We start from the raw sequence: 21,098 nt of genomic DNA, 5'->3' as shown, positions 1-21,098 counted from the left end.
TAGTCTACCTGACAGCCAGTGCTTGATCCATCTGTGTACATCCCCGCCCACCACGTGATTCCACAGCTTCCTAAGCAGCCTTTCATGTGGCACCTTGTCAAAGGCCTTTTGAAAATCGAGGTAAATGATGTCTATGGGTTCCCCTTTGTCCACCTGACTGCTTATTCCCTCAAAGAAGTACAGAAGGTTTGTCAGGCACGACCTTCCCTTACAGAATCCCTTACAGATGAAGTGACATCAAATGTAACTAAAATGAATGGAAAACTGTCACTATGAATGTCTGTCAGTTGTAACATTATGTCTCTAGAATCTTGAACATATGAGTCTATTTTTAAGAAATTCATCAATGAACATGGATAAGGGTTCTAATAAAGAGCCCCTAGATGACATGATTGGCCTCCCAGGAGGATTGCTGAGACTCTTATGTATTTTTGGCAACACATAAAAAGCTGGAACCATAGGTGCTTGTTTGTTTAGAAATCTATAATCTTTTGAAGTAAAATAACCCTCCAATACTCCTTGGTTAGTAAGTCTGGAAATCTGTCTCTGAAGGCGTTTCGTGGGATCCAGAGGTAATTTTTCATAAGTATCTACTTCATTCAATTGTCTTAAGATTTCTTGATGGTAATCTTCTTTATCCATCACGACAATAGCGCCCCCTTTGTCAGCTTTCTTAATTATTATTGATGTTTCATTTTTCAAAGTGTTTACCACTATCTTTTCTTCTTTGTTCAAGTTGCTAAATGATCGTATACCTGAATTTTGCCAGTTTTCTATATCTTTCAATACACAATTCTTAAATGCATGCACTGTCAAGTCCAAAGGTATTGGAGGAGACCATACAGACTTAGGCGATAACACTGTGCGATCCTGTGTTTTATCCTTGTCCTCAAAATATATTCTTAATTGTAGTTTACGTATGAATTTCTCAAGGTCTATATGGAACTGGAATTCATCAAAAGGGGTAGAAGGGACAAAAGATAAACCATAAGATAACGTCTTCAGTTCTAATTCATTGAAGATTCTCTTAGATAGATTCACTACCACTGATTTTTCTGGGTCTGTGATCTCGTGGTTGGTCTGGATCGTTGTGTCCCTCTGCCCCCTCTCGTTCTGCTTCATCATGGTAGTGAATCTATCTAAGAGAATCTTCAATGAATTAGAACTGAAGACGTTATCTTATCTTTTTTTTTTTTCTCTCTGAGCACGTGCAGTAGCCGGGCCCCACTGGGCATGCCCGAGCCCTACCCTTTTCCCCCTGCTTCACCCTAATCCCCAGGATGTTCCTAGCTGTGGCCGGGTCGGCCATATGGGGAGGTGGGTGGGTTGTGTGGCTGACTATCCTGCTGTCCACGGAGAACCTACGTTACAGGTAAGTAACTACACTTTCTCCTAGGACAAGCAGGATGAGTCAGCCACATATGTGTGACTCCCTAGCCGAGGGATGTACAGACTGGACCTGCGCCTTAGCGCTCTGTGCATCCCTCGCCTGGCTGTGGAGGCCGAGCCGGGCAGGGTAATCAGGTGAAGCAGGTGAAGTTGAGGAAACAAGGTTTTAGATAAAGTGCTGTGTTAACTGAGCAATAATACTCACAGAACAGTGAACTGGTCAATGACAATCAATGAACAGTGAGAAACCAACTGGTCAACAGTGACAATTCGTACTTGCAAGTGAGAATTCATACTTGCCTATTCCACATTCAGACTAGACAGGAGTGCTGGAAGACCTACTTAACTCACAGAACAGTGAAACTGATCAATGACAATCAATGAACAGTGAGAAACCAACTGGTCAACAGTGACAATTCGTACTTGCATGTGAGAATTCATACTTGCCTATTCCACATTCAGTCTAGACAGGAGTGCTGGAAGACCTACTTAATCAATATCTATAACACTCTACTTGATCAGTGTTTGTCGATATTTATAACACCCTACTTGATCAGTGTTCGTCAAGGCTGTGCTAGTAGTTGCTGTCCCTCCCGGGAGGGAAGAGCCACTTCCAAGACTGCTTGGCCGAATGCATTTGGAGCGTGGAATGCTATGTCGAGGCAGTAGTGCTTGGTGAAGGTGTGCATGGAGGACCAAGTGGCTGCATCACAGATGTCCCCTATTGGTGTATAGTGCAGATGAGCCATTCTGGTGGCTATGGCTCTGCGCTGGTGGGTGCGGGCTCCCACCTGCGGTTGACGCTGTGCTTTTCTATAGGTGAAGGGGATGCACTTGTATATCCAGCGCGAGCGCCTGCGTTTGGTGGTAGAGAGCTGCACGGGAACGGGGATGACGGGAATCCCGCGGGACCCGCGGGGATCCCGCGGGTTCCCCCTTTGGGTCACGGGGATCCCGTGGGGACGCCCCCTAGGGTCGCGGGGATCCCGTGGGGACGCCTCCGAGGGTCGCGGGGTTCCTGTGGGGTTGGATCGCAGCGGGGTTGGTCGAGCCGCGAGTGTAGTCTCCTTCTCCTTACCTGCCCTGTCGCAGCACACAGCCGAACAGAAATCTTCCCGATGTCAGCGCTGACGTCGGAGGGAGGGCTTAAGCAAAGCCCTCCCTTCCTCCGACGTCAGCGCTGACATCAGGAAGACTTCCGGTCGGCTGTGTGCGGCAGGGCAGGTAGGGAGAAGGCAATGGCGAACGAAAGAGGGGGGAGGGGGCGGTCCGCCCCGAAGAATGTGCATAGCCGGTCAGGTCCCCCGATCGACCGACAACAGGCCCGGCCGACAAATCTCCCTGCCCTGTAGCCGCGAATCTAAATTATCTCTTACAGCAGCTTCACTACTCCAGCTGCTGTAAGAAGGTAATTTAGATTCGCGGCTACAGGACAGGGAGATTTGTCCGACCGGGCCTGTTCTGTTGTCGGTCGGGTGCAAAAGCGCCACAAAGGTGGAGGCAGGGAGGGAGGAAAGGTGGAGTGGAGAAGAAAAGACGCTTAAGGGGGGAGAAGGCCGCTGAAAGCACTGGGGAAGACAAAGGGGTGGAAAAGAACGCTGAAAGGACATGGAGTAAACGGGAGATGAGGGGGGGAAGGACCCTGAAAGCACTGGGGAAGACAAAGGGGTGGAGAATGCCACTGAAAGGACATGGGGAAAACAGGGGTGGAGAAGGCCGCTGAAAGGACATGGGAAAAACAGGGGTGGAGAAGGCCGCTGAAAGAACATGGGGTAAACGGGAGGAAGGGGGGGGAAGGACCCTGAAAGCACTGGGGAAGACAAAGGGGTGGAGAATGCCACTGAAAGGACATGGGGAAGACAGAGGGGGGAGAAGGCCGCTGAAAGGACATGGGGAAGGCAGAGAGGGGAGAAGGATGCTGCCTGACAGGACATGGGGAAGATGGTGGGGGAGAAGGACACTGAAAGGAAATGGGGAAGAGGGAATGGGAAGAAGACGCTGGCAGGGAAGAAGACAGAGGTGCCAGACTATGGTGGGAGCGGAGGGAAAAAGATGGGTGCCAGACCAATTTGGGAGGGGGGAGAAAGGGAGAGGCACAGTAACAGAGCAAATGGAAGACACAGAGAGAAGAGAGGCAGTGGATGGAAGGAATTGAATGAGAACATGAAGAAAGCAGAAACCAGGCAATAAAGGTAGGAAAAAAATTATTATTATTTTTTTTTTTTGCTTAAGGATAAAGTAGTATATTAGTTGTGTTGATAAAAATTTATAAACATTAGAGGCTCTGGTAGAAACCCGTTTACAAAGTATGTATTCTTCCCAATTAATATTTCCAAATTAATAAAGTCTTTTTGCTTATTTTTAAATGAGTTTCTACCAGAGCCTTTAATTCAGTAGCATAATTAAATGAAATAACTATTTCTGTAGTTTATAGGGACAGGTGGGGATGTAGGGGATTCCTCGCGGGGACGGGCGGGGACGGAGGGGATTCCTCGCGGGGACGGGTGGGGACGGAGGGATTCCTCGCGGGGACGGGTGGGGACGGGTGGGAGTCCTCACGGGGACGGGTGGGGATGGGTGGGACTTTGGCGGGGACGGGTGGGGACGGGTGGGATTTCTGTCCCCGCGCAACTCTCTATTTGGTGGCCGGAAGTCCTGGTCTGTTTTGGTCGTAGGAGATGAATAATTGAGGCTTGTCTAATCTGCTGCATAGTCAGGGCCCGCACACAGTCCAGGAGGTGTTGCTGAGGTGGCAGTGTGCCTCCCTGTGGGGAGATGTAGAGTGCCGGGAGGCACGCTGAAGCCACCTTCGGCAAGTGGGGGTGGGTTCTGGGTACCACCCTGTTCTCATGGAGGAGTTTGTCGGCCGACACGATGGTCAGGGTTTTCCCGGCTAGGAATACGGGATCTGCCTCCCCCAAAAGTTTGAAAGGGTCGAGGTGAGCTGATGCGGCACCAAGTTGAGGTCCCATCCGGGCGGTGGTGGTCTGACCAGTGGGTGCAGATTGGACAGTCCCTTCATGAAATTTTGTGATTACTGAATTCCTCGACACTGGTTTGTTGTCTAGGCCAGTGTGGTATGCCGCGATTGCACTTAGGTGGACCTTGTTGGAAGTGGATTTTAGGTCCCACTGAGATAAGCTCAATATGTACTGCAGGATGTCTGGTATGGGGCAGTTGTAGGGGTCTCGCTGCGTGTCTGTGCACCGGTAGCGGAACCTTCTCCATTTCAATCCCATAGCATTTTCTGGTTGAAGGTCTTCTGGCTGCCATAAGTGTGTGCTCCACGTCTTGTGGTAGGTTCATCCTCTCATCATCCATGCGGTCAGGGCTAAGGAACGCAGGTCGTGGTGGAGGGTAAGGTTCCCGCGTTGTGTTATGAGAACTGCACTGATCGGGAGGGGGAAGAGGTGGGTGAACCGCTATCCCTTGCCGGAACGGGAACTATGGTTGCAGGGGCCCTGACAGGGCAATCATGATCACCGTTGCTCTGTCCTGAAGGATCTTCTGCAGGACTTAGGGTATGGTGGGTAGGCGTATAAGAGTCCGTGGTTCCAACTCACAGACAGACCATTGGGACTGAGACGGCGATGGGTTGATCTCTTTGCGCAGAAGGTCGAGTATTTTGAGTTCGGTTTGGTTGCAAACAGGTCGATGCTAGGTGTGCCCCAGGTGCTGAAGATCTTCTTCGTCGCCGCTGGGTTGAGACACCACTCATCGGGATCCAGCTGATGGCTGAGTCTTTCTGCCAGGTCGTTCTACTCCCCTCGGGAGGTAAGTTGCCTGGATGGGGCATTGAATTGAGTTGGTGAACTCCCACATGCGGCAAACTTCCTTGCATAGCGAGGCTGACCCTGTCCCTCCCTGCTTGTTGATATAGTGCATGGCCACCTGGTTTTCTGTTTGGGTGACGACTGCCCTGCCTGTCACCCATTGTTTGAAGGTTTCGAGGGCATTCCCTATGGCCCTGAGCTCCGTAGGTAGATATGGAGTGAGGACGCTTGTGCGAGGATCGAGAAGGTGTGTCCCCCCTTCATGTTTGGAGGCATCCATGGTGGCCACCAGCTGGTGAGGTGGTGGTCTGGTTTACCTTTTGCTAAGTTATCTCGGGCCGTTCACCAGTGAAGCGTCTTGTGTATGGGCTGGCAAATGGGTATCTGGGTGGTCAGAGGTTGGGTACACTGGTCCCAGTGACGTCTGAGGTGCCCTTTCAGGGATCTCATGTGAAGTCTGGTGTGCTGGACAACAAAGACCGCAGCCGAGACACCGGAAGGAGCATGCTGACGATGAGCTGCTGGCAGGGATGCACTGGGCCAGGGATGTCATGGCGTCGATCTGGTAGTCCCATAGGATAGCCTTGGTCTGTGTGGTGTCAATGACTGCCCAGATGAATGATATCGCCTGGAGGGGTATCAGGTGGGATTTCATGTAGTTGATGAGGAACCCCAGTTCTTGAAGGAGGGTTATGGTGGTTGTCGGGGCTGCCAGTTGTCGAGATAAGATAGGACGCACACCCCTTGAAGGCAAGGATGTGCCACTGCCACACACTTTGTGAACGCTCTTGGAGCCGTTGAGAGTCCAAGGGGTAGGACCTTGTACTGGAGGCGTCTGTTTTGGCTTTAGAAGCGACGATGCCTCCTGTGGGCTGGGTGCATGGGCACGTGAGTGTATGCATCATGTAAGTCCAGGGATACTAGCCAATACTCGGGCTGTAACAGGGCCAAGACTGTACCCAGAGAGTGCCTCTGGACCTTGTGTATGCACCTGTTGAGCTTGCAGAGATCCAGGATCGAGCGTTGTCCTTGTCCATAAGGACGCGGGGGTTCCTGGAGTAGAAACCCCTTGGTGATCTCCTCTGTTCGTCACCGCCTCTATTGATTCTGCCGAAGCAGATCCTCTCCTTGCTGCAGGAAAAATGGGGTCGTCAGATGGAAGGTGCCCCGCCCACTCGGAGGGGAGGCGGGAGTGGAGACGAATTCGGAATCCCTGCTTGATGATGCTGAGGGCCCACTGGTCAATGGTGATCCTGGGCCAAGCCTTCATAGACAATCTGATCCTGCTGGGCCGGAGGGTGGTCAAGGTTCTGTTTTTGTCTTGGGGAGAGGGCTGCTCTTGGATGCCCCTGCCCCTCGGGCGGTGCTTGTTTGCATAGCAGTTATGTTACTGTTGTGAGCGCTGGGGCACAGACTGCTGCCAGTGTGGACTGGCTCGGTAGTGAGCTGGAGTCCCTATTTTATTTTATTTATTAATTTTCTCTCACTAGCCTCCTGACAAAGCCGCATCTGGAACTGGAGTGCAGCAATTCGTGCGCTCAGCATTGCGCCCTCGAAGGTCTTTTTCCCCGTGGAATCCAGGGTTTTTCAGGTCCTTCCCTGACGGGGCGTTGAAGGGGGGGGGGTCATGCTGCCCTGTTTCTCTTAAGCACCAAGGCTACCGCAATGTCCATGTATAGCTGCTGCGGGTTGTCGAATCTCTGGGCTGGAAAGATCTGGTACTTCAATCCCAGTCTCCTTGATGTTGGTTGCCCTGAAGAGGGAGTCAGCCAAAATCTTGTCTCTGCAGTCCAGGAAGTTCTTGTGGACTGGAATCGCCACTGCCTGCGTGAAGTACTGGTAGTTCAGGCCTTATAGTACTCTGTCTTGGGTACTTGTTGTCCACCCACGTGGATCTTGAGAAAGGCTGTGAGTTTCTGGAGGGACTTGGGGTGAGTCCTCGTTTGTGGGTTTTCTTTTTTTTTTTTTTTTTGGTTAATTATTTATTTATTTATTTGTGTGGTTGGTGACTTGGGGCGTGGCTGGAGGCTGGTGTGTTGCTTGTTCCTCCGTTGCTTGGGTGCATGGCATGCCGCTGGAACGCGCCATGTTGTTGTGCGTGGCTCCCTCTAAAGGGGGGCATTGGGGGGAGTGTTGCCCGCTGAGAGAGGAGTGGGTCAGCAGGAGGATTAACTGTTGCTGCTGGTCCCAACCCTGGTGGTTCACAGGTTCATGTGCTGCTCCACTTGACTGGTTGGGTGGCTCCATGTACCCCTTCATTCTCTGTCCTTCTTGAGAGGGGGGGAGAGCCTGCAGAGAGGGGGCAGGATGCACCCCTTCATCTGTGCCAGTGCTCCTGGCTGCGTTTCCACTGTGCCTGGAGGCAGAGAAAGAGGAGTGATAATGCCTCTTGAGTGGGCTTCTCCTGCTGTACTGCCTATTGTATATTAAACTGTACAATGCTGCATATGCGTTTCAGTGCTATAGAAATCATAAATAGTAGCAGAGTCCCTCATGCTGGCTGGAAAAGCATCTGAAGTGCAGTGAACTGCTCTTTAGGCTGAGGAGTTTCAAACCCCCACCTTTGGAGAGGCGTGGTCTGACATGCCGCATCACTGATGATATCAGCACCCTGATGTGAAAGGCAGACTCCTCGTTCCCGACATGAGAGCGGGAGGGGGGCAGGGTGGGAGAGGTGTGAACTGCAGACTCTGCAGGACCCCAAGAGGGAAAGAAGCATCGAGTTGTTGTTTGTTTGTTTTTTTTCAGCATGTCCTTTACAAGCTGAACTCTGGGACAGCACTGGTGGGAGAGGTCTGCAAGTCCCCTCCGAGGGAAAGAAGCATGGGAGTTTCTTTCTCCTTAAATTCAGATTGGGAGGAGGGTGGGGCAGAGCCCCCGGGGCTGCAAAAGATTATCAGAGGTTTTCCCAAAAACAAGCAGATAGGACTTACCTTTGGGGCTGGATGGGGAACCCCGATCGGCTCCCTGCAGAGGCTGGCTGTACGTGGCAGCATGCAGTTTGGAGGGCGAAAACCCCAATCTGCTGATTGCAGAGGCTGGCTTTAGGCGGCAGCATGCAAAAACTCCGGGGGAGATCTCTCAGTCTGGAGGGCGAAAACCCCGATCTGCTAACCGCAGAGGCTGGCTTTACGCGGCAGCATGCAGTAACTTCTGGAGAGATCTCTCGGTCTGGTGAGACTCCTATCGGCTGCCCTGCAGAGGCTGGCTGTAAGCGGCAACATGCAGGGACTCTGGGAGATATTTCTCTACCGGGCCGAGTGCAGGCGGGGGGATTAGCTGAGCCAGGGCATCCTGGAGGTTCCTTGTCGCTGTAACTTGTGGATCCCCCGCTGCTGCATTCCAATGAGGATGGCTGCTGGAGGAAGATTCTCGGGCCTCACTTCTCTTCATGAAGTCTCTCAGTGCCCTCTTCCTTAGCTTGCGTGCACGTGGTGACATGTGCGCACAATGCAAGCAACACGGAAACCTCGAGCGCCGGATCCAATCAGTGGGCGCACAAATCATGAGGATCCAGTGTGTTCATCCTTCTCCTGCATCCCAGTCGTTTCTTTAGATGATTCAGGCATCTTCAAGGTGAAGAGTAGAAAAGTTGTAATGGAGAGCTGTAGAAAATCCGACCGATGGGAAAGGGCGGAAACTAAAGACTGGGGATTAGGGGGAAGCAGGGGGAAATGGGTAGGGCTCGGGCATGCCCAGTGGGGCCCGGCCACTGCATGTGCTCAGAGAGAGAGAAAAAAAAAAAATCTCTCTGAGCTATTGGAGAGCTTATCTGCAAATTGGGAGCTGTTGGGACAACACCCATATGTGGTTGACTCATCCTGCTTGTCCTAGGAGAACAGGGCTACTGCGTGGAAAGGTAAACTTGTATGTATTTCTCCTATTTCTTTATATTAGCATTTCATCATTCTATATATTAGATTGTCGATCATTTCTAATGCTAGTTTGCATTCCCCATGGAATAAAATGGTGTGGTAGCCATGTTAGTCCACTTTTAAATGTAATATATAGAAATAAAGCAAAACATACATGAAACCTTTTTTTTATTATTTAAAATATTTATTATCCGTTTAATAAACTAAGCAGCTCACATTATCACATTCATAATATCGTTAGACAAACCCCCATTCATCAGACTTTACAAAGCCACACTTAAAATTCTAGCCCTGCTACAAAGAAATCAGATTTCTGCATTAACTTTTCTTCTATATCAGGTCCCACCATCTCACTTCTAGGCACTGGTTACTAAGGAAATAAGGCTATAATCCTTTTTATTGGGCTAATTTAATAAATTTTGGATTAGCTTTCAAAGGTACCCCTTCTTTTTCAGATCAGAAATATGCAAATGTTTTCAAATATCAGAATATGTACATAAGTGAAACATAAGAGCATTCCAGTGGCAGGGAAGGGGTGGGCAAGGTGAGAGACAGGGAGAGCTGGGTGGGTGAGTGGGAGGGAAAGGTGGATGGGTAAAAAGAGCCAGATGCTAAAGGCTAGAATCAGTCTTCACATTAAACATTGCAATGCCAACAGGGATGTTACTTCTGCAGGACAAAACCAGTTCTTCTTTACCCAGAGAGCGGTAGAAATCTAGCACACTCTTCCGGAGACTGTTATAAGGGAAAACACCCTCCAGGTATTCAAGACAAAGTTAGACAAGTTCCTGCTGAACCAGGACGTATGCAGTGAATTCTTCTGGGATTTTTTTTTTCTTTCTGTTTGTTCACTGTATTTTATTAACTACCAGGCTCCACTTATTCCTAATTTTCTACTGTGTCACATGGCCTAAAGCTCTAATTGCCATAGTGATCCAGAAGAAAACGGCAATTTTGATAGGTTGTGATATCTTCTGAAGGACAAAGAAAAGAGGGCGTTGCTGTAAATGAGCTTTTGAGATCTTACGACACTTCTTGCTAATCTGCTGTTTTACTGTATAAGCGCCAAATCCCTTCTTGCTGAGCTTTTCAAATCAACAAATGCCATGCTAAAAGGAATTCTTTATTTTCAGGATGAAGATGTTTAAAGACTTCTCTAAAACACACGTCTCATTCTTGACGTTCATCTTGGGGACCATGACTGGATTTTTAATTTCAAAGTAGGTACATTGAGGCCCGGATTCCCAAAATGGCGTCATTCAGAAGGTGCTCAATGAGCATCTAAGTTAAGTGTTAAATGTTGCATGGTACTGTAGGGGAAGGATACATTGTAGCAGGGTATTCCTTTCAATTACATGCGTAATTATAGTATCTCGGTAAATATGCCTAAATTCGGTGCAGGCATTTCTATTACTTTTTTGTCGATGCAAATGGCTGTGCCTAACTTTAGTCGTTGTTCCTAAGTGTAAGTGCTATTCCATAAACCATGCCTAACTTTAAGTGTGACTTATAGATTAGTGCTTTTTTGGGGGGGAGGAGGTGGGCTGACTTTTGAGGTATCATATATAGAATTTAACCACAAGGGGCTGGCTAAGAGGTCCTTATCTGTTAATGGAATGTGAGAAACCACTGTGTCATGGAGAAGGAAGTAGACACTTCAAAAAGAGTTTGGGTGAAGGTGACAGAGGTCGGAACCGTGAAATAATTCAATATATTTCTTTTCTTGAACAGGTGGCCAGAGGTCGGATCTCTAAGTTGGAGGTCTGTATACTTTCTCAATAAAATTATTACAGTAGGGGCCAGATTTATAAATCAGGCCCCACAAAGAAAAAACAAAACCACTTAAAAAAACTTTTTTCATATACTGTGATTGTGCACTAACTTGTCATTTTAGTTTTAGCCTTACAGCATATACTTAGGTTTCAGTTTCAACTGTAATTTGTCTCTGGCGAAAAATCCTGCTTGCTGTACCAAAATTGTCATTCAGCTTGGGTGTGGATTTCAAAAGACAAATTCATTAAATCCAAGTGGGATTTTTTGTCATGTTTCAAGTAAATCTTTCCAAGTCCGTCGGCAACCTAATGAGTTCCTGCGGTCTCGCAAGGTTGCCACAGGAACTCATGGCAGCCATTTTAGATAGTGTCTCTACATAGAGCAGGAGCTCCAGGGCCTCCAGGCCTCCAGGACCTCCAGGGCTTTTAAAGGTAGGCTTTAGAGGCGGCAGCTTTCATAGTCAGCTGGGATAGGAGACGGGAGGGATTGTTCCTGTCTCGGCTCACTGATGGACCAGCAGGACATACAGCAGGCCCAGGGAATGCCTACAGCAGGTGGAGGTAAGGGGGAGTAGAGTCTTGATCCCAGCTCTATTCTCCCAGTAGAATCTGCAGGAAGAGGTGGGACCGTTGGATGCCATGGAATAAAGGGAGTGCTTAAAGAAGACAAAGAAATTGACGACAAACTGAACACATTTTTTGTGTCTGTATTTACCGAAGAGGATATACACATTATATCGGAACCCATCAGGCTATATGCTGGAAACGAAGAAGGGAAGCTGACAGGGATGACGGTCAGTCTAGATGAGGTATGCAGGCAGATTGATAGGCTAAAAAGCGATAAATCCCCGGGACCGGATGGCAACCATCCGAGGGTCATCAAGGAACTGAAAGGGACTATAGCTGAACTGCTTCAACTAATAGCCAATCTGTCGATCAAATAGGGAAAAATTCCGGAAGACTGGAAGGTGGCGAATGTTACGCCGATCTTCAAGAAAGGTTCGAGGAGGGATCTGGGTAACTACAGACTGGTGAGGCGCTTTTAAAGGACCGCATCATTGATCACCTTGACGGACACAGGAAAGATGGTAGAGGTGCTGATAAAGGACCGCATCATTGATCACCTTGACAGACACGAGCTAATAAGGACCAGTCAGCAAGGTTTCAGCAAAGGCAGACCGTGTTTGACGAATTTGCTGCACTTCTTTGAAGGAATAAACAGGCAGATAGACAAGGGCCAGTAGCGTACTAAGGGGGAGGGGCGGGGGGGGCAGTCCGCCCCGGGAGACAAGCCCTGAGGGGGTGCTCCCGGCCTTGCCGTTCAGTCCCCCCCACCCCCCGAAGGACCGCTCGCCCACCTGGCCTCCCTGCACCACCAAGAAGCAGCCGGCAGCAGGATAGCAATGTCAGCGATCCCTGCGCTGCTTCAGAGCTGCTTCCTGCGCCACGGTCTCACCCCTCCTCTGACATCAGAGGAGGGGTGGGACTGCGGCGGAGGAAGCAGCTCCGAAGCAGCGCAGGAATCGCTGACATCGCGATCCCGCTGCGGGGTGCTTCATAGGTGGTGCAGGGGGGCTAGTGGTCCTTCGGAGTGGGGCGGGCAGGCAGGCAGGCAGGCCTTCAAGGGGGGGACAAGCAGGCCTTCAAAGGGGAGACAGGCAGACAAGCCTTCAAAGGAGGGACAGGCCTTCAAGGGGGGGGACATAGTTAAGAGCGTTTCTTCTGATGTCTTGGCCACTTTTGGCTTTGGCGTCTTGAACAATAGTTCTGAAAACCTTTTTCAGAACAGCCAAGAACAAGGACAGTACAGAAAAAGTGAGGATCCTCTGTAAAAGTAAGGATAATACCTCAGCGATGCATACGTGTATGTTTATGGGACTTGGGTTATAAATTGCTGATTTCAAGGCCACTTACACAGACATGTTAGCTTGCAATACTCATTAGCCAGTTATGATCATATATAACGCATCTGTGAAAGTCTAAGTCCCGGTGCTGGGATTTGAATTAACAATCCTGCACATTATGTCACCTAGTTGTTAATGCCTTACAAACCTGAGGGATTTTTTCTGTTTTCCATCCACCCTTACCCATTTCCAACTTCTGCTCTCTCTTTCCAGAACAGACTATAACAAACCTGATATAGCAAAGGCTCCGTGAGTAACTACCTTTATATAATACATACTGTATATGTCAAATGCATTTTTAAAGTTTTGATATTTTTTCCCTGGGAAATGATGAATTAGATAACTCTTTAATAGGGATGTGCAGACAAAAATATTTTGATTTGTTTAATTTCCTGTGTTGTTTGTTTTTCTTTTTATTCAATTTTTTTTAGGGCACTGGTTCTGGGTATGGTGCTCTTAATTGCAATTGGAAATCTGGGCACACACCCAATTACTGCTCGCAATTTAATTGGTTAATAACCCAATTAGCACTTCTATTCCATTTTAAGAAGTGTTAACAGGGCATCTCCGGTGCTATGCAGCCTTTGTTGACTTCCTACTGAGGCCTGTATTCTTTTTAAGGCCTAGATTCACTAACCCTCCAAACCTTCTGCAATCCGTTTCCGTTTGCATGTAGACCAACGAATTCACTAAAGGCCTGCATGCAAATGGAGACGATCATTAACACGCTACACTTCTCCCTCTGAATCCGTAGTTTCAGTACCTGCGGATTCGGCTATTCGCGATTTTTGCCGGAACCTCCCCCTTGATTTTTAACAACAGAAACGCTGCATCCTGGACCTTCCCCAGACCTTACCTGGTGGTCTAGTGACGATGCAGGGCAGGATCTATCTTCCTACGCTCCACCTCGTGCAGAGCCATCATCATAATGCATGCTGTGAGTTCCTGATGTAGTCTCAAGATTACATTTTGATGACAGCTCTGCACGGGGCAGGAGCGTAAGATCGATCCTGCCCTGCGTCACTGCTAGACCACCAGATAAGGTCTGGGGAAGGTTCAGAATGCAGAAGGGAGGCAGGGGTGGGTCAGAGCTTGCCCTAAAAGTTATCCGTGATTTTTCAATATTCGCGGGCCAGCTCTGCCTCTATTCCCCGCAAATATGGAGGGAGGAGTATACACTGATGCACCTACCAGCAAGTAGCTGTGTTTATGGGTGTTTTGGGGCAGATTTGGGGTGGAGTTTTCACAAGCCAGTAGATGCCCACCTTAGATGCACTCATTTAGGCCAAGAAAACCCTAGCCTAAATGGGAGTGCATCTAGAGTCTAGGGTCAATGCCTAGGCACCACTAGGTGCGATTCTATAAACAGTGCTTAGGACTTAAAATCAGGCCCTGTTTGTTCTGCCTGATCCTTGTATAATTTATCAAATATCTTACAACTAATAAGAGTAAATCTTCCAGACGCAGTGACGTGATGATTCTGACTCCCTGGCTGGCCCCAATTGTCTGGGAGGGGACTTTTAACCATGATATCTTGATGGAAGAATACCAGCGCAACAGCTATAGAATTGGTCTTATAGTCCCTGCCGTTGGAAAGTAAGTACCCCAGTCTCTAGCTTAAAGTTGAGTTTCTTTTTTTATGCGAGCGATGCATGGCTAATTCACACTCTTGTAGAGTACGGCAACTTAATCCTTGTTTGTCTCCCATAGAACTGTTTTTCTTTTTTAATGCTATTTAACAAATTGAGCAAATGAAACTTGTAAATTAATTGAATACATTTTATTTTTCAAGGTATATAAAATTACTTAAGAAATTCCTAGAATCCGCAGAGAGATACTTCATGAAGGGAGGAATGGTGAAGTACTATGTTTCTACAGACCGTCCCGATGAAGTGAAAGCTCTTAATCTGGATATAAAGAGACCCATGAAGATTATCAAAGTTCCTGAATACTCAGATTGGCACCAGGCTGTTATGGGCAGGATGGAGGTTATCAAAAATCAAACTGAATTGCTATTTCATAAAGAATTGGACTACTTGGCCTGTTTAGATACAGACATAGTGATGTTGAACCCTATAGGAGTGGAGATCCTTGGGGAGATGGTAGGTGCGCTTCATCCTGGATATTACCACAGCCCACGCAAAGATTTACCATATGAAAGGCGCCCAATCTCTCAAGCTTTTATTCCCGAAGATGAAGGGGATTTTTATTATCAGTCAAATTTCTTTCTTGGGACAGTGCCAAGGATCTACCAGTTGACGAAAGCATGCAATGAAAACATCATGAAAGACAGAGCCAATGGTATTCATGCAAAGGTCGATGAAGAAAGTCATTTAAACAAGTATTTTCTCTACAATAAACCTACAAAGGTGTTGTCCCCTGAATATATATGGAGTAATAGCCTTGGGAGCCCAAAAGACATAAAGATTAAACGGGTGAACCATGGAGATAAACCTTTTAAAAAGGATACATGAAACATGTGTACACGTCTGTGTGTGCGTCTAAAGGAGGGAGAGACTTGAATATCTGCGTTGTGGTTGTGGGGAGGTTGCTGTGTGTGCTTTATGTTTTTATTGGGTGCATTAGCATTTAGAACGCGCTAATTGTTCGCACGTGCTAAATCGGCTAGCGTGCCTTAGTAAAAGAGGGGGAATGCCTGCTCATTTGTCCTTCGCTTTGTATAATGTGAATAATAAATAAACACAATACAATACAATATTCTATTAGATTGGAAAGAATAATAACATTAAACCAGGTGTGATAATAAATCACACCATTAGATGCTGCTGACAACAGATTTTTTTCTAAATTCTTTATTTATAGATTTTTAACATTTGACAATCTTACAAGTCTAAAAGAAAAAATACAATGTAAGCTCAAAATAACATTTCCATTCCATATTTTTAGGACGGAGATGAAAAAAAGCTGAAAATTACTAGCAAATAAAATTAAAAGGGAAACTAAAGATGAGGCCTGGCTGCCCTAGAACTTATTCTTTCTAAGCTGTCTGAGAATCAGCAAAACACATGATACCATTGCAAATTACCTGGAGCAGAAATATGTACCTGTAGATGACTGCTGGGGCTCATAGAAAACATAAACCAAAAAAACACTGTGGAGAAACGATGTTCCTGATGTGGACTTTATTAGAAAATCAATATAGACAGATACGTTAAGACATCAGGCTGCCAGTTGGTATAAATTAATATCTGAGCTCTTGAATAAAAAAACCAAAATATGGTCTTCGGGACATTTGGAGCATTGAGATAAAGCAGTATATTTCTGTATCTTGATGACCACGAATTTGGACTTGGAGGATGAAATGTACAGCGTCAGCATCTATGCGACAAACATGGTTTTTTTCTGTTACATAGATCTTTTTGGACCCCGGTTAGACTGTTCTAAATCTAATAGATGCTGGCACTGTCATCTACACATAGGAACATTGGATCATCTGTTGTTCTATTGTTCTTTGATACTCAAATTTTGGAAGTTAATATGGGGTAGAATTAATAACATTTTAGAATCATCAGTTCCTCTAACGTATGAGGCAGTCATTTGTGGTACAATTTTACATGTTAAGCCCCTTATAGATAAATATAAAGGTCGTCTTTTCCTTATAATGACAGGGATAGCCATCCGGATGATCACTCGAAATTGGAAGAGCTGTGATCGTTTACATTTTTCGTTCTGGTGGGCAAGTCTTTGCTCTAGTTATAGATTTGAAAGAATAAATGCTGAAAATTTAGGACATTGTAATATATTTAAATTAATATGGGGCCCATTGGCATCTTATAATAATAATAACTTTATTTTTATATACCGCCAACAATCTTGCGACTTCTAGGCGGTTTACAATGAAGAGAAACTGTACAGACAGCGAGTTACAGAGTATAACAGTGAACATCTGAAAGTAACAACAATAGTAATAATAACAACAGTTTATATTCTGCAGGACCGTGAAGTTCCATGCGGTTTACAATGAATTCGACAAATTCCATAAATTGAGTGGCACATTCATAGTTAGAGATTAGAGGATAACAGTTTACAGGATCAGATTTGGGTGGGATTATGATGGGGGCTATTGTCCTGATTCGTTACCTAGGTATTTCTTGAACAGGTATGTTTTTAGGTGTTTCCTAAATTCGCCATAGTTGTTTGTGTGTGTAATTAGTTTTTCTAAGTCTTTGCCCCATAAGGCTGCTTGATACGATAGAAGTTGTTGATGGTGTCTCTTATATTTGCATCCTCTAGCCGGTGGGGAAACGAATTTCAGGTGTGTTCTTCTCTCATGTCTGTTGGTTGGGAATGAGAAGAGGTCTGTTATATATTTAGGGGCTAGACCAGATCTGTTATATATTTAGGGGCTAATCTTATGTTACCTCTTTGTAATTGTTTGTTGACTGTGAGTCAGTTTGTTCTTTACTTTGGTACATATCCAGAGCAGGGTGGGAGGGGGATTCATTATGTCATAAATTAATTTTTGAATATTCATACTTGGGATGGGTAAGAAGATATCATTATTTGTCCATCAGGAGCTGCAAAATCATGCAGAAACTGACAATCCGGAAACTATGTGGTCATATATAAAATCCATTCTGAACGAAGCAACTAACCGCTACATAAATACAGTAAGCAAACACCGGAGAAACAAAAAACCACAATGGTTCAGCAATGAAATTTCTGGCCTCATTAAAAAGAAAAAAGAAGCATTTATCACCTACAAACATCTTGGAAAACAGGAGGCAAAAGAAGACTATCTGGCCAGATCTAAGGCTGTCAAAAAGGCAGTCAGGGAAGCCAAACTTCAAACAGAAGAAGATCTAGCAAGGAATATTAAAAAGGGGGACAAATCATTCTTCAGGTACATTAGCGACAGGAAGAGAAACAAAGATGGGATAGTACGCCTTAAGCAATCAGACGGAAACTACGCAGAATCTGATAATACCAAGGCAGAACTGCTAAACGAATACTTCTGCTCAGTATTCACCTGTGAAGCACCGGGAGCTGGTCCACAACTACAGCTAAGAGACATCCAAAATGACCTGTTTCATGATTACGAGTTTACACCCAGTAGCGTCTACCACGAACTTTCAAGACTCAAAGTAGACAAAGCCATGGGACCAGACAATCTACACCCCAGGGTACTCAGAGAGCTGAGGGAAGTTCTGGCTGAACCACTAGCCGTGCTCTTCAATCTTTCCATGCGCACGGGAAAAGTACCCCTAGACTGGAAAACAGCTAACGTAATTCCACTTCACAAAAAGGGCTGCAGAACAGAGACAGAAAATTACAGACCAGTGAGTCTTACATCCATAGTGTGCAAACTCATGGAAACACTGATCAAACAGAATCTTGACAAAATTCTAAACGAAGAAAATTTACGTGATCCACACCAACACGGATTTACCAGGGGAAGGTCCTGCCAAACTAATCTGATTGACTTCTTTGACTGGGTGACCAGTCATCTGGATGCCGGGGAGTCCCTGGACGTGATATATTTGGACTTCAGCAAAGCTTTTGATAGCGTCCCACACCGCAGGCTGTTGAACAAACTAAAATCGATGGGATTAGGAGATACATTCACTACATGGGTAAAGGATTGGCTAGATGGTAGGATTCAAAGGGTGATGGTAAACGGTACCCCCTCCAAAACGTCAGCTGTGACGAGTGGAGTACCTCAGGGCTCCGTCTTAGGGCCGATACTATTCAATTTATTCATAGGAGATTTGACCCAAGGACTTAGAGGAAAAGTATCACTGTTTGCCGACGACGCCAAACTATGCAACATAGTAGGCAAAAGCAGTGTACCTGACTTTATGACACAGGACCTACGGCAGTTGGAACAGTGGTCATCAACTTGGCAGCTAAGCTTCAATGCTAAAAAATGTAAAGTAATGCACCTAGGCAAAAAAAACCCACACAGAACTTACACACTAAATGGTGAAACCCTGTCCAGTACCACGATAGAACATGATTTAGGAGTGATCATTAGCGATGATATGAAGGCTGCAAATCAGGTGGAGAAGGCTTCGTCCAAAGCAAGACAAATGATGGGCTGTATCCGTAGGGGTTTTGTCAGCAGAAAACCTGAAGTCATAATGCCACTGTACAGATCCATGGTGAGACCTCATCTCGAGTATTGTGTTCAATTCTGGAGACCACACTACCGGTAAGATGTGTTGAGAATTGAATCGGTTCAGCGAATGGCTACCAGGATGGTCTTGGGGCTCAGGGATCTCACATATGAAGAAAGACTAAAAAAACTGCGGATGTACTCGCTGGAGGAGCGAAGAGAGAGGGGGGACATGATTGAGACCTTTAAGTATATCACGGGGCGTATAGAGATGAAAGATGATATCTTCAGTCTTACAGGGCCCTCGATAACCAGAGGACACTCGCTGAAAATCAGGGGAGGGAAATTTCAGGGTGATGCTAGAAAGTACTTCTTCACCGAAAGGGTGGTCGATCATTGGAACGAGCTGCCTCAGCAGGTGATTGAGGCCAACAGCATGTCAGATTTTAAGAGAAAATGGGATATTCACATGGGATCAATAGGGGAGTAAAAGTCAGGGAGTGGGTCATTGGTATGGGCAGACTCGATGGGCTATAGCCCTTTTCTGCCGTCAATTTCTATGTTTCTATGTTTCTATGTTTCTATGTTTCTATTTAGAATAAGATAGGATATTTATGATAATATATGTTTGTGTTATATGGAATGATTATTGTTTGGGTGGATGGGTGGGGGAAAATGGATGATTATGAACATGAGAAAGATGAATGTGCTTTTATTGTATAACTAGTCTTTAAGCCTGTTACATTAACGGGTGCTAGAATAGATGTCTGTCTTTCTTTCTGTCTGTCTCTCTGGCCCCCTGTCTGTCATTCTTTCTTTCTCTCTCTCTCCTTGGCTAGTGTTTGTCTGGGGGGGGGGGGTTCTTTCTCTCTCTCTCTCTCTCTCTCTCTCTCTCCTTAGACGCTGGCTGTCTGTCTTTCTTTCTTTCTGTCTGTCTCCTTGGCCCCCTGTCTGTCTGTCATTCTTTCTTTCTCTCTCTCTCTCTCCTTGGCTGCTGGCTGTCTGTCTTTTTTTCTTTGTCTTTCTCTCCTTGCATGCTGGCTGTCTGTGTTTTTTCTATCTGTCTCTCTGGCCCCCTGTCTGTTTGTCTTTCTTTATGTCTGTCTCTCTCCTCTGTCTCTCTCCCTGGCCCCCTGTCTTTCTTTAAATGTCTCTCTGTCTTTCTCCCTGGCCCCCTGCCTTCCTGTATTTATCTGTTGTGCCATGCCTGACTGTCTCTCCGTGGCCCCCTTCTGTCTCCCCATTCCCTCCCCAGAGCAAATTGGTGGTTGGGTTTTAGAATCTGGGGCTCCTAGGTCATGTATTCCTCTCTCCCGCCCAGGTGTTCTTGCTTAGGGGGGGGGGGTAACACATGTTGAATCCTGTGATGGGTAAAAATACCTCAGCTGCTCAAAAGATGTAAAAAAGCATGCACCTGTTGTCACGACTCAGTCCCTTCTCTCCTCCCCGCACCGTTGCTCTATTGTCCGCAAATCCAGCAAGTCAGCGAGAACCGGGGACCTGCTCGAGAGCTGAGGTAATAAGAGAGGGCAGAGCCGGAAATGGAAAAAGGGCACTACCAGTTGAAGTATATTTTTAAGTTTCAAGGTGCTACCACGGCTCCTCTCACGATCGCGGCCTGCATCGGAAGCCTTCTCCGACGCAGGTGCGGCTCATGAGAGGAGCCACCGCAGCGGCTTTAAACTTTAAAATAAACTTTGGCTGGTAGTGCCGCTTTTCGTTGATGGAGGTCTGCGCGAGCAGGGAGGCAGTGTGGGGCCGTTTCTGCCCGAAGTTTATTTTTAATTTTGAAGGCGGCGCAAGGTGGAGAGCAGGGAGGCTTGTCTGGCGCGCATGCGCACTCCTACCGACATATCAGATCTCAGGGAACACGTTGGTAAGAGTGCGCATGCGCACTTAGCATTTTATTATTATAGATTCTACTTCCGCACTCATATAGAAAGTCTTTGCAAAGATGCCTGATCCGGCCAAATCTGCTCCCGCAGCCAAGAAGGGCTCCAAGAAAGCAGTGAGCAAGATTCAGAAAAAAGATAGCAAAAAACGCAGGCGCTGCAGGAAGGAACGTTTGATAAAAGGGATGGAAAACCTCTCATACGCTGAGAGATTGGAGAAATTGGGTCTCTTTTCCCTGGAGAAGGGGAGACTTAGAGGGGATATGATAGAGACTTATAAGATCATGAAGGGCATAGAGAGAGTAGAGAGGGACAGATTCTTCAAACTTTCGAAAAATAAAAGAACAAGAGGGCATTCGGAAAACTTGAAAGGAGACAGATTCAAAACGAATGCTAGGAAGTTCTTCTTTACCCAAC

The 21,098-nt window shown here is 46.6% G+C and overlaps 2 protein-coding genes across 11 annotated transcripts in view; both read left to right on the top strand.

Annotated features, from left to right (window-relative positions):
* LOC117346605 (histo-blood group ABO system transferase 1-like) overlaps positions 1–15,501 on the top strand; it is a 49,623-nt gene extending 34,122 nt beyond the window's left edge. For 3 of the 10 annotated variants that reach the window (XM_033916461.1, XM_033916455.1, XM_033916454.1), the window contains 5 exons: positions 10,171–10,257; positions 10,769–10,798; positions 12,927–12,962; positions 14,175–14,309; positions 14,506–15,501. In XM_033916461.1, the coding sequence (XP_033772352.1) occupies positions 10,172–10,257; positions 10,769–10,798; positions 12,927–12,962; positions 14,175–14,309; positions 14,506–15,187 (969 nt within the window). In that variant the 5' untranslated portion in view covers position 10,171 and the 3' untranslated portion in view covers positions 15,188–15,501. Of the gene's footprint in view, positions 1–102; positions 121–502; positions 573–8,977; positions 9,030–9,722; positions 9,799–9,921; positions 10,041–10,065; positions 10,258–10,768; positions 10,799–12,926; positions 12,963–14,174; positions 14,310–14,505 lie in introns of those variants that run through there. The other 7 variants (XM_033916457.1, XM_033916463.1, XM_033916459.1 and 4 more) reach the window with 7 other exon arrangements.
* The window catches only part of LOC117346602 (histo-blood group ABO system transferase-like), a 187,888-nt gene that overhangs the window by 95,715 nt on the left and 71,075 nt on the right, over positions 1–21,098 (top strand). The gene's annotated exons all lie outside the window — the stretch shown is intronic.

This window comes from Geotrypetes seraphini, chromosome 12 (genome assembly GCF_902459505.1).
Source record: "Geotrypetes seraphini chromosome 12, aGeoSer1.1, whole genome shotgun sequence".
NCBI classification, from domain to species: Eukaryota; Metazoa; Chordata; class Amphibia; order Gymnophiona; family Dermophiidae; genus Geotrypetes; species Geotrypetes seraphini.
This window is presented reverse-complemented; position numbering and strand designations above follow the sequence as displayed.